The 12,136-nt window shown below is 51.7% G+C and overlaps 1 protein-coding gene across 1 annotated transcript in view; it reads left to right on the top strand.

The window, feature by feature from the left end:
* LOC123458538 (coiled-coil domain-containing protein 102A-like) overlaps positions 1-12,136 on the top strand; it is a 32,646-nt gene that overhangs the window by 19,191 nt on the left and 1,319 nt on the right. The window contains exons 2-7 of the mRNA XM_045142732.1: positions 5,311-5,429; positions 7,079-7,269; positions 7,414-7,509; positions 7,593-7,802; positions 9,345-9,515; positions 10,150-10,253. Of these exons, the coding sequence (XP_044998667.1) occupies positions 5,311-5,429; positions 7,079-7,269; positions 7,414-7,509; positions 7,593-7,802; positions 9,345-9,515; positions 10,150-10,253 (891 nt within the window). The remainder of the gene's footprint in view (positions 1-5,310; positions 5,430-7,078; positions 7,270-7,413; positions 7,510-7,592; positions 7,803-9,344; positions 9,516-10,149; positions 10,254-12,136) is intronic.

The following is a 12,136-nucleotide window of genomic DNA, read 5'->3' as shown; positions in this document are numbered from 1 at the left end:
TTCCCTAGCACATGCAGATCCCCTGCCTCTTCGTGGCCTTCTCTCTGGCCTAAAAGCTCCCGATTCTCTAACCTAGGGTGATAACGAACACTATCCCCCTAGGTGAGAGAATTGGCTCTCTGCAGAAAAAGGGTCACATTTAGATAATTCACAAAGATGGCTGACTCATGGCCATGGCCCAGCCCGAGTCGTTCTTGTTGAAATTGAGCAATTTATGCGGGTCCACCCCCTCAGTTACAATTGGGGAGCCTACTGGAATGGGACTGTGTGAAAAGTGAGGGAGCAGGGCGTGGAGGGTGTGTTTCTCTGGGAATGAGACAGCTCCGCAAAGTGTCCTTTAATCGGTGGCAGGAGGAGGGCCTCCATGAGCGCCAGGCCGGCTCCCTGAGCAGGAGAGGCTGCCTCACATGTCAAACGTTCAGAGATTCCAAAATTGTCGAGAACGTCTGAGTCCACGTTCGTGGACTGCTCACTTACCCTTGTCACTGGTGATGATTAGGTGCCACCTCTTCTGAAACGTGCGGGGATGCTGGTTGGGGTGTCTTGAGAGAGAGCCTGACAACTCCAGGACTTCAAAGGAGCGGGGTTCTTTCCCCCCAATGCCAGAGGGGTGAGGACTCTTGCTTGTAGGTTGAATGCCACTCCCACAGGCTCTGCAATCCCTTCTTGACCTGTCTTGAATAGGAATGGATTTGCTTACCTTCTATCAGAATAAAATTGCCAAGTAGACATGACAGGTGCCAGCCAAGGAGGCCCTCTCTCATCACAAACCTGTGTTGAGCACCATTTCATGCCCCCCCCCCCAACAAGCAAGGAGGAAAAAAAGTATTTGACTTATTTAACTATGAGAGAGAAAGTGAGAGATTGAGAAGAGAAAAGGACCCGTTCAGGGAATGGGCCCACCAGGGGACCAAAACGGACGAGCGCCCCCATGTGTCTCGGGCTTGCCTGCGTCCCAGAGTTTCGACCGGGGTCTTTGGACATCAGAGTCAACGGCTCTAACCTCTTAGCCATTTCCTGCTTCTGGCTGTGCCCGAGGCCTTTCAAGACAGGTCAAGAAGGAATTGCAGAGCCTGTGGAAGTGGCGTTCAACCTACAAGCAAGAGTCCTCACGCCTCTGGAATTGGGGGGAAAGAATACCTCACTCCTTTGAAGTCCTGGAGTTGTCAGGCTTTCTCTCAAGACACCCCGACCAGCCTTTGCCCTTTCTTTCTTCAGTGAGGCTTGAATTCTACTACGAGGTTATATGGGATTCAGGATGGAGCCACAGGGTGGCTGCCTTGTCACGATCATCCTCTCATCTCTGCTGGTAGTAAAGGTGCCTGCCCTGACTTCAAGCTCCACGTGTTGATGATACTCAACTGCTCTGATCATTGAAAATCAGAGATTCAGTGAAAACTATGCAAGATGGGTCAAGAGTTACAAACAGACCTAAACGTTTGTCATTCAACAGGGATATCCGAGAGATAAATATGTACATGACTTCCATTGGACCCAAAGACATTGCTGTCATTTTCTGGCAAGTAAAGATATCATTCCAGTGCCAAAGACAGGAACCTGTGTGGAAAACTGGACACGCTGGTGTGCAGTGTCCTCTGCAATGTCATCATAAATTATAGTCATGCCTGCTCTTTTTCTTCCACGTCACCTGGGAATATCTCATGATTGTGAGGAGCATGAAAGGCCAGAACATATATTCTCACTGTGTTCACAGTGGACCGTGTGTTACGTACTTATCACCTTTCCCTTGATATCTGTGATCGTGACACAATGAATGAGGGGCATGTGCGTGATTATCCAATACTTACCCTTCTGCTCCTTTATTCCACCTGCTTCCATTGTCAGGTCAGGATGGTCTTCCAGAGTCTGCGAATGGGCACCCAAACCCTCCGAATACACGTTTGGACCCTGACACACCTCATTCTTTCTGTAATGGGTTCAGCAATTTGCCCTGGGCCTTAAAGCCATAAAGAATGTCCATACCTACCTATGGGTTTGATGTCAGTCATATTTTGGAGAGACTCCTGTGTCTACTGCCTCAAAAAGACATCGGTCCTCCTGCTAGCAAGGGGCACAGGACTCCCTGGTAGGTTTTCACTTCACCTGGAAGCTCTGCATGTCCCATGCGGATGTGACCATTTGAGTCACATGTCTGTCAGGGGCCTCCTTTCCCTAGCACATGCAGATCCCCTGCCTCTTCGTGGCCTTCTCTCTGGCCTAAAACCTCCCGATTCTCTAACCTAGGGTGAGAGAGAACGCTGTTACCCTAGGTTAGAGAATCGGCTCTCTTCAGAAAAAGGGTCACATGTAGATAATTCACAAAGATGGCCGACGCACGTCCATAGGCCAGCCCGAGTCATTCTTCCTGAAGTTGAGCAATTTCTGCGGATTCACCCCCCTCAGTTACAATTGGGGAGCCTATTGGAATGGGACTGTGTGAAATGTGAGGGAGCAATGCATGGAGGGTGTGTTTCTCTGGGAAGGAGACAGCTTCGCATTGTGTCCTTTAATTGGCTGAAGGAGGAGGGCCTCCACGAGCACCAAGCTGACTACTAGAACATGAGAGCCCGCCTCACATATCAAACATTCAGACATTCCAAAGTCGTCGAGAACGTCTGAGTCCACGTTCGTGGACTGCTCACTTACCCTTGTCACTGGTGATGATTAGGTGTCACCTCTTCTGAAATGTGCGAGGATGCTTGTCGGGATGTCTTGAGAGAAAGCCTGACAACTCCAGGACTTCAAGGGAGCTGGGTTTTCTTTCCCCCCAATTCCAGATTGCGTGAGGACTGTTGCTTGTAGGTTGAAGGCCACTCCCACAGGCTCTGCAATTCCTTCTTGACCTGTCTTGAATAGGAATGGATTTGCTTACCTTCTATCAGAATAAAATTACCAAGTATACATGACAGGTGCCTGCCAAGGAGGCCCTCTCTCTTCACAAACCTGTGTTGAGCAACTTTTCATTGCACCACCCCCCATGCAACGGGGAAAAAAAAGTATTTGACTTATTTAACTATGAGAGAGAGAGTGAGAGATTCAAAAGAGAAAAGGACCGTTGAGAGAATGGGCCCACCAGGTGACCAAAACATATGAGCGCCCCCTTTATCTCGGGCTTGCCTGTGTCCTGGAGGTTTGAACCGGGATCCTTGGACTTCAGAGTCAAAGGCACTAATCTCTAAGCCATTTCCCACTTCTCACTGTGCCCGCGGCCAGTTGCCTTTGCCCTTTCTTTCTCCAGAGATGCTTGAATTCTAGTAATGGGTGAGCTGGGATTCAGGATGGAGCCACAGGGTGGCAGCCTTGTCACGTTCATCCTCTCATCTCTGCTGGCAGTAAAGGTGCCTGCCCTGACTTCAAGCTCCTGGAGTTGATGATACTCAACTGCTCTGATCATTGAAAATCGCAGATTCAATGAAAAGTATGCAAGATGGGTCAAAGGTTACAAACAGGCCTAAACGTTTGTCCTTCAACAGGGATATCCTAGAGAGAAATATGTACATGACTTCCATTGGACCCAAAGACATTGCTGTCATTTTCTGGCAAGTAAAGATATCATTTCAGTGCCAAAGACAGGAACCTGTTTGGGAAACTGGAGACGCTGGTGTGCAGTGTCCTCTGCAATGTCATCATAAAGCATAGCCATGCCTGCTCTTTTTCTTCCACGTCACATGTAAACTTCTCATAATTGTGAGGAGCATGGAAGGCCACAACAGATTCTAAGAGTGTTCACAGTGGACCGTGTGTTATGTTCTTAGTGTCTTTCCCTTGATATCTGTGAACGTGACTCAGTGAATGAGGGGCACGTTGTGATTATCCAATACTTACCCTTCTGCTCCTTCATTCCACCTGCTTCCATTGTCGGGTCAGGATGGTCCTCCAGAGCCTGCGAGTGGGCACCCAGACCCTCCGAATACACGTTTGGACCCCGACACACCTCATTTTTCTGGAATGGGTTCAGCAATTTTACCTTGGGCCTCAAAGGCATAAAGAATGTTGATACCTGCCTATGGGTTTGATGTCAGTCATATTTTCGAGAGACTCCAGTGTGTCTACTGCCTCAAAAAGATGTTGGTCATCCTGCTAGAAAGGGTCATAGGACTCCCTGGTAGGTTCGCACTTCACCTGGAAGCTCTGCATGTCCCATGCGAATGTGACCATTTGAGTCACATGTCTGTCAGAGGCCTCCTTTCCCTAGCACACGGAGATCCCCTGCCTCTTCATGGCCTTCTCTCTGGCCTAAAAGCTCCTGATTCTCTAACCTAGGGTGAGAGCGAACACTATCCCCCTCGGTGAGAGAATCGGCTCTCTGCAGAAAAAGGGTCACATTTAGATAATTCACAAAGATGGCCCACGCAAGTCCATGGGCCAGCCTGAGTCATTCTTGTTGAAGTTGAGTAATTTCTGTGGGTTCACCCCCTCACTTACAAGTGGGGAGCCTACTGGAATGGGACTGTGTGTAATGTGAGGGAGCCAGGCGCGGAGGGTGTGTGTCTCTGGGAATGAGACAGCTCCGCAAAGTGTCCTTTAACTGGCTGTAGGAGGAGGGCCTCCACGAGCGCCAGGCCGGCTGCCTGAGCAGGAGAGCCCGCCTCACATATCAAACGTTCAGAGATTCCAAAGTCGTCGAGAACATCTGAGTCCACGTTCGTGGACTGCTCACTTACCCTTGTCACTGGTGATGATTAGGTGCCACCTCTTCTGAAACATGCGGCGATGCTGGTCCAGGTGTCATGAGAGAGAGCCTGACAACTCCAGGACTTCAAAGGAGTGGGGTTTTCTTTCCCCCCAATGACAGAAGCGCGAGGACTCTTGCTTGTGCATTGAACGCCACTCCCACAGGCTCTGCAAGTCCTTCTTGACCTGGATTTGCTTATCTTCTATCAGAATAATGGCAAAATACATATGACAGGTGCCGGCCAAGGAGACCCTCTCTCCTCACAAACCTGTGTTGAGCATGTTTTCAATAACCTCCCCACGCAAGGGGGAAAAATGTATTTGACTTATTTAACTATGAGAGAGAAAGTGAGACATTGAGAAGAGAAAAGGACCCATTCAGGGAATGGGCCCACCAGGTGACCGAGAACACATGAGCACCCCTTGGTGTCTCAGGCTTGCGTGCATCCATCCCGGCATCTTGAACCGGGGTCTTTTGGCTTCAGAGTCAAAGGCTCTGACCTCTAAGCCTTCTCCGCTTCTCGCCTTGCCAGCATAGAAAAGGGGATGAACGTGACAAGGCATCAAACCCATAGGCAGGTATCAACATTCTTTATGCCTCATAGGCCCAGGGCCAAATTGCTGAACCCCTTCCAGAAAGAAAGAGTTGTGTCGGGGTGCAGACGTGTATTCAGAGGGTTTGGGTGCCCACTCGCAGGCTCTGGAGGACCATCGTGACCCGACAATTGAAGCAGCTGGAATGAAGGACCGGAAGGGTAGGTATTGGATAATCACAGACGTGCCCCTCATTCATTGAGTCACGTTCACAGATATCAAGGGAAATACGGTAAGTACGTAACACAAGGTCCACTGTGAACACAGAATTCGCTGTGGCCTTCCATGCTCCTTGCAATCATGAGTAGTTCCCATGTGATGTGGAAGGAAAAGAGCAGGTATGACTAGACTTGAGGGTGACATGGTAGACTACAGTGCACACCAGGCTCTCCAGTTTTCCAAACAGGTTCCTGTCTTTGGCACTGGAATGATGTCTTTACTTGCCAGAAAATGATAGCAATGTCTTTGGGTCAAATGGAAGTCACGTACATATTTTTCTCTAGGATATGCCTGTTGAAGGAGAAACGTTCAGGCCTGTTTGTAACCTTTGACCCCTCTTGCCTAGTTTTCATTGAATCTCTGATTTTCAATGATCAGAGCAATTGACTATCAACAACACAGGGTGCTTGAAGTCACAGCAGGCACCTCTACTGCCAGCAGAGATAAGAGGATGAACATGACAAGGCAGCCACCCTGTGGCTACATCCTGAATCCCAGGTTACCCGGTATTAGAATTCAAGCCTTGCTGGAGAAAGAATGGGCAAAGGAAACCGGCCTCAGGCGAGGTGAGAAGCGGAGATGGCTTAGAGGTCAGAGCCTTTGACTCTGAAGCCAAGGGAGCCCAGTTTGAGACGCTGGGACCGACGCATGCAAGCCCGAGACACCAGGGGGCGCTCGTGTGTTCTAGGTCACCTGGTGGGCCCATTCCCTGAATGGGTCCTTTTCTCAATCTCTCACTTTCTCTCTCATAGTTAAATAAGTCAAATATTTGTTTCTCCCCATTGCGTGGGGGGGAGGGGGAGCGATGAAAACATGCTCAACACAGGTTTGTGAAGAGAGAGGGTCTCCTTGGCCGGCACCTGTCGTGTGTACTTCACAGTTTCATTCTGATAGAAGGTAAGCAAACCAATTCCTATTTAAGACAGGTCAAGAAGGGATTGCAGAGCCTGTGGGAGTGGCGTTCAACCCACAAGCAAGAATCCTAGCGCCTTTGTCATTGGATGGAAAGAAAACACTGCCTCTTAGATGTCCTGGAGTTGCCAGGCTCTCCCTCTCAACACACCCAGATCAGCATCTCCTCACCTCACAGCTTGCAGGCTGGGCAGTGGGAGGGGGAGCTGCCTCTTCTCGGCCAGGTGAAAAGAAGAGACCCTCCAAGAATGGAACATTTAGGCCAAGGGTGGAAGATAAGGGTCACTTCTGCAAAATATGTCAGTGTCCCAAGCAGCACAAAACTGCACATGTGAAGGCCCTGTCCAGTGGACAGGACCTTGGTGTGTTTGAGGAATAGGGCATCATCTTTGGCCTGTGTTCAGAGGACCAAGACTGCAGAGTGAATGAGGTGGAGGAAAAGATCCTGGGAGCCCATTGGGCAGCATTTGGTGAGCCATGTGAGCTGAGTTTCATCCCAAAGCAACTGGGAGCCCTCAGGAGACTTAGGTGTGAAGAGAGTATAGTGCTCCTTGATTGAGCTGACTGGCTGAGAACAGGCACCAGAAGGCCAGGTGGTGGGGAGGAGTGAAAGGCAAGAGGTACCAGAGATGGCAGAGGGGTCAGCTGCAGCCCATTCTGGTGCCACATTTGGGCCCAGCCTTGGGCTCCCAGCTGGGCACCCCAATTGGCACTGTTCCTGGGACACAATCTGGTGGTCCTCACGAGCAGGTTGAATGTTTGCAGCTCAGCATCCTGAAGGAGACACATCAGGACGAACTGGGCCACATGTCCGAAGACCTGGAACACGAGCTGGGCGCCCGGTCCAGCATGGCTGAGCTGCGGGGCAAGGTGAGGTGGCCACAGATGTCTGGGGGTTGGGGGGGGGGGGAGACAGGGACTCAATTAGATCCTCATTGGGAGAAAGGCAGGGGTCGAGTGTGTTGTGTTAAGGGGACCTCGGCCTGCTGAAGGCCCCTCCTCTCCTACGCACAGGCCAAGAAATGCCCCTATATCCTGCACACTATGAAAGAAGCCCAGCTTAATTATAGCTACTGCAGCTGGATCTGCTTCCTGGAGCCATTTTTGGCTGTAGGAGGTGGAAGTGGGGGTGTTCAGCTTGTCCCTGCATTCCCTGTCCCCGGGGAGTCTCACTGTGTCCTGCTCCGTTGCAGATGGAGCGGCTGCAGGCAAAGAATGCAGCCGAGTGGGGCCGTCGGGAGCGGCTGGAGACGGAAAAGTTAGGCCTCGAACGGGAGAACAAGAAACTGCGAGCTCAGGTTGGGGATCTGGAGGAGGCGCTGGCCAGGAGGCGACGACAGACGGCTAGCGCCCTGGACTGTGACCTGCGGGCCAGCCAGGTTGCACTCTTTGAGAAGAACAAGGTGAGGCAGGGGGTGGTGGCCAGGGCCTCCCATTCAGCTACCCTGCAGATAAGCACAGTACAAGGCTGTGCCTCCTCAGCCCAGAAATCTGAAAGATTCCAAAATTCCCAACTTTGAGCATCAATGATACCCCCAAAAGATTAGCAAATTTGACACCTAGCGTGTGATGAGTCCCAGTCAAAACACAGGCACACTAAAGATACCGTATAGAGAGGATCACTGTGAGTCCAAGGCCATCCTCAGACTGCACAGTGAACTCCAGGTCAGCCCAGGATATACCCCTTCCTGCCCTGGTATGGAGTATATATGAAACACAAATGGGTTTCCTGTGTAGACTTGGTCCCATCTGCAAGACATCTCCAGGTGTTTCTACATTATTCCAAAACTCTTAACGTCTAAAATACTTCTGATCTTGGGCATTTGGAATGAGATATTCCGACTGTACTGCACTTATTGAGCCCTTGTTGGATGCTGGATCTGGTGACAATTCGAGTAGCTGCATGTATTAAGCACCTACTGTGCTGCCAGTGACATGACAGTGGACAAGTACCCACCCGTGCCACGGAGCTCTTGGCTCAGAGAGAACAAACACTGCCCTCTCCACCACATGTGCTATGCCCATCATGCAGTCCCAAGATTATGGCAGGAAGAAAGGATGCCCAGGGGCCTGGTTAGGCCCAGGGCCTTGGTAGGGTGGCAGACTGCTTCCTGGAGGCAGTGACACTTGAGCTTCCATCTCCAGGAAAAGCAGAAGTTAACATACTGGTAGTGAGCTGTCTTATAGGAGGGGACGGAGAGAACTAGGGATGTCCCACTGTGAGGAGGGACACCAGGCTCAGAAGGACCCTGTGACTGGACGGAAGTGACAAGGGGACCTGGGTAGAGAAAAGCAGGGGCTGAGGGCTGTGTTGAGAGAGAGGCAAGTAGAGGTGGTGGGAGCAGCTGCTGTGGGGAGAACCTCGAGAAGACTGAGGGTGGGAAGGCTGCCGCGGATCGGGACTACAAGGGATGATGGAGACGTCGGCCGGCAGGGGGTTGGAAGAGGTGGAAGCAAAGATGGCTTGGAGAGACCTTAAAGCAGGGACACTTTCTCCTCTAGAGATGAGAGGTGAGATGCCCAGATTAAGGCAGGCATCTCCTTTGCTGGCTGTCCCTCTTCCTAGCCACTGTGACCTCCTCTACCACCCACTTCCCAGCCTCGCTCACTTCCAGACCCAGGACTTTGAATGTCATGTGTCCATCACCAAAGACTCCAAGCCTCTCCTGAAATCCTGACTGCCAGCTCCCGCCATCTGCTGGCTACCACCTTTGTGCCTCAGAGTCACACCTCCAAGTGGAGCCATCAACCCTGCCACCGACCTTCTCACATCGCTAGGTGGCATTTGCAGACCCCCCCCCCCAGCTGCTTACCAAACCCTAACATTCCAACTGCATGTAGGGGATCCTGGGAGGAAGAGGTGCCCGGCTCCCTTAGTGTTTCCTGGTTCATGAGCCTCCCTGGCACAGTGCTCACTGAGCCTGAGTTCGCTGCCATCCCTGTAGGAACTGGCCGACCTGAAGCACATGCATGGCAAGCTGAAAAAGCAGTTTCAGGAGAAGGTGGCAGAGTTGGCACACGCCCACCGACGCATGGAGCAGCACGAGGCAGAGGTGAAGAAGCTGAGGCTCCGGGTGGAGGAGCTCAAGAAAGAGCTGGCCCAGGCTGAGGACGAGGCAAGTACCCAGGGAGCCCGCCGTGGGGCCGGTGCCTGGTAAGAGAAGCTGGCAAGGTGAAGGGGCAGAGGAGATGAATGAATGTGTAGGTGGTTGAATGGGAGGACAGAAGGAGGACTCCACGGACGGATGAACAGATGCTCGGAGAGCTATGTAGACAGATGGAGAGGGAAGGCGGAGAGAAGAGGCAGAGCAACGGATGTCTGCTGGCCAGAGGGAGCCCTGGGTGAGTGGCGGGTGTACTAGCGGATGGACGACGGAGTGGGTAGATCGGGGACAGATGAATGGACCGCTGACTGCCCAAGTGCATGGAAGAATGAATGGGTAGGGAACAAGGGCACGTGGTGGAAAGCGGGTGACCTGGGCTAGAAGACATGAGGCCAGGCAGGTGGGTGGGCGGGTGCTGATTGAATTAGTGAGGGGTGGGTAGATTTGGAGGCTGAGGGGGCAACAGCAATGGAAAGCAGAAGGGTTCTTCCCTGTAAAGGTGGTCCTGGGCTACGGCCTCAGGAACAAAGCACTCAATAGAAGGCCCAAGAGTGGAACAGAGCCCCAGAGTGGAATGGGGCATGTGGCCAGGCCAGGCTGCCCAGCCCAGGGTGACCCTCCTGCTCTTGGCTCTGCTGACCCCCAGCTGGATGAGGCCCACAACCACGCGCGGAAGCTACAGCGGTCCCTGGATGAGCAGACGGAGCAGAGCGAGAACTTGCAGGTGCAGCTGGAGCACCTGCAGTCCAGGTAGGCAGGGGCCGCCTCACAGGAAGAGAACCACCCGCAGAGCCTGAGGAGGGCGGGCAAAGGAAACCAGCGGCTTCAGGGCTGGAACCCCCAAGAGGATCAGAGGGAAAGACCAAGAAGGAAGAGCTCCTGGGGGCAGGATCCTGCCCCCTCCAGGCAGGAAGAGCCAGGGCCAGGAAACTGGAAGGAGGTACCGGAAGCCAGACCGGCTGTGGCTTTGGAATCATCTCCTCCAGTGGGCCGCCACTGAGCTCCCTGCTATCCCCAAGGGTTACCAAGGAGGTCAGGCAGAGGTGTGTGGCAGTGGGCGGAGTCAGCGGGGCTAGAAATCCTTGACAGAAGGAGGCAGGCAGCCCCTAGGGTCGCCAGGCTGGGTAACACTGGGTTGAAGAGCAGGAAATGGCAGAAGGACCCCACCCAGATGACCAGTCAACTGCTTTAACTATGCAGGACCCTTCATCCCCTACAGGAAGGGGACGTTCTCTGGTCCACCTGGCACGTGCCCTGCTCCCCTGCCCCACCCCACACTCAGAACACGGGGATCCTGCCTTCTCCCTGCACTTCACTGCACTTCAGACAGAGGCTTCTCCCATGGGGCACGTGGAAACAGTACTGACCCACTTCCTGGCCACACCCTTACCTGCCTTTTCCTGTCTAGTAGATGGAAGGGAGCTAGGGTCTGTAGCCAGGGAGCCTGGGTGGAGAAGGCTGGATGACCTTGGAATACAACCTTCCTGGGTCAACTTTCCATTATAAAATGGGGTTGATCAAGGTTTATATATATATATATATATATATATATATATATATATATATATATATACACACATATATTTATTTATTTATAAAAGAGAGAGAATGGGCATGCCAGGGCCTCTAGCCACTGCAAATGAACTCCACATGCATGTGCTGAAAGACCCCCAGAGGGAGACCTTCACTCAAGTCTCGATATAGCACGCACCCGAAGACACACGGGAGACCAAACTTGCTGCAAAAGCATGAGGCTTTATTCGGGAAACCAGAGCTCTGGGGTCGACACGTATCTCATGCAGGAGACAGAGGAGTCGACCCTGAGCCCTATTGGGTGTTTCTTTTTATAGGGCTTTTAGCAAGGAAGGGAAAGGGGAGGGGGTTTCACAAGGGTATTTGCCAAGCTTGTACAGTTATGTCTACATATCTTATTTGTGCATAACCAGAGTTTAAGTCCTTGGTCAGGCTGTCTTGGGAAACTATTTTTTTTTCTCTTCCTGGGACATAAAGTTTAGGTTGACCCGACCAACCCATATCTTGGGCCACCCGCATCCTATCTTTTAGCCTATTTTTGATTTACTCCTTTCTGAATATACAGTTCAGGCTGTCCCCTACCTGTAGCAACCAGCTATTTCTTCACCAAGTTTACTTTAAAATTTTTCATCCTGCCTTTCATTGCCACCATGTGCTTCTGGCTTACTGGGTTCTAAGGAATCAAACCTGTGTCCTTAGGCTTCATAGAGAAGCACCGTGATCACTAAGCGATCCCTCCAGACTGTTTCTTACTTCTTGATCACTGTGAGAGAAGTTAGTTGATATATGCTTCCAGAAAGCACCTAGACACGGCTGGTGACAGCTCAGTTGGTGGAGTGCTTCCTGGGAGCAAGTCGGGGTGGGGGGTTCCATGCACAAAGCCTGGATTCAGTCCCCACCACCAAATAATGAGGAAACGGTGGTGTATGCCTGTAATCCCAGCACTTGACAGGTGAAGTTGTAGAATCAGAAGTGCAAGATCATCCTTGCCCGTATAGAGTTTGAGGCCAGCCTGGGCTACATGAGTGACTCTTGTGTCAAAAATGAAAGAAAGAAGAAAAAAGGCTCTTGGACCAACAAATGCTGAGTCGGCACCAGGT

The sequence above is a fragment of the Jaculus jaculus genome, chromosome 1, assembly GCF_020740685.1.
Source record: "Jaculus jaculus isolate mJacJac1 chromosome 1, mJacJac1.mat.Y.cur, whole genome shotgun sequence".
NCBI lineage: Eukaryota > Metazoa > Chordata > Mammalia > Rodentia > Dipodidae > Jaculus > Jaculus jaculus.
This window is presented reverse-complemented; position numbering and strand designations above follow the sequence as displayed.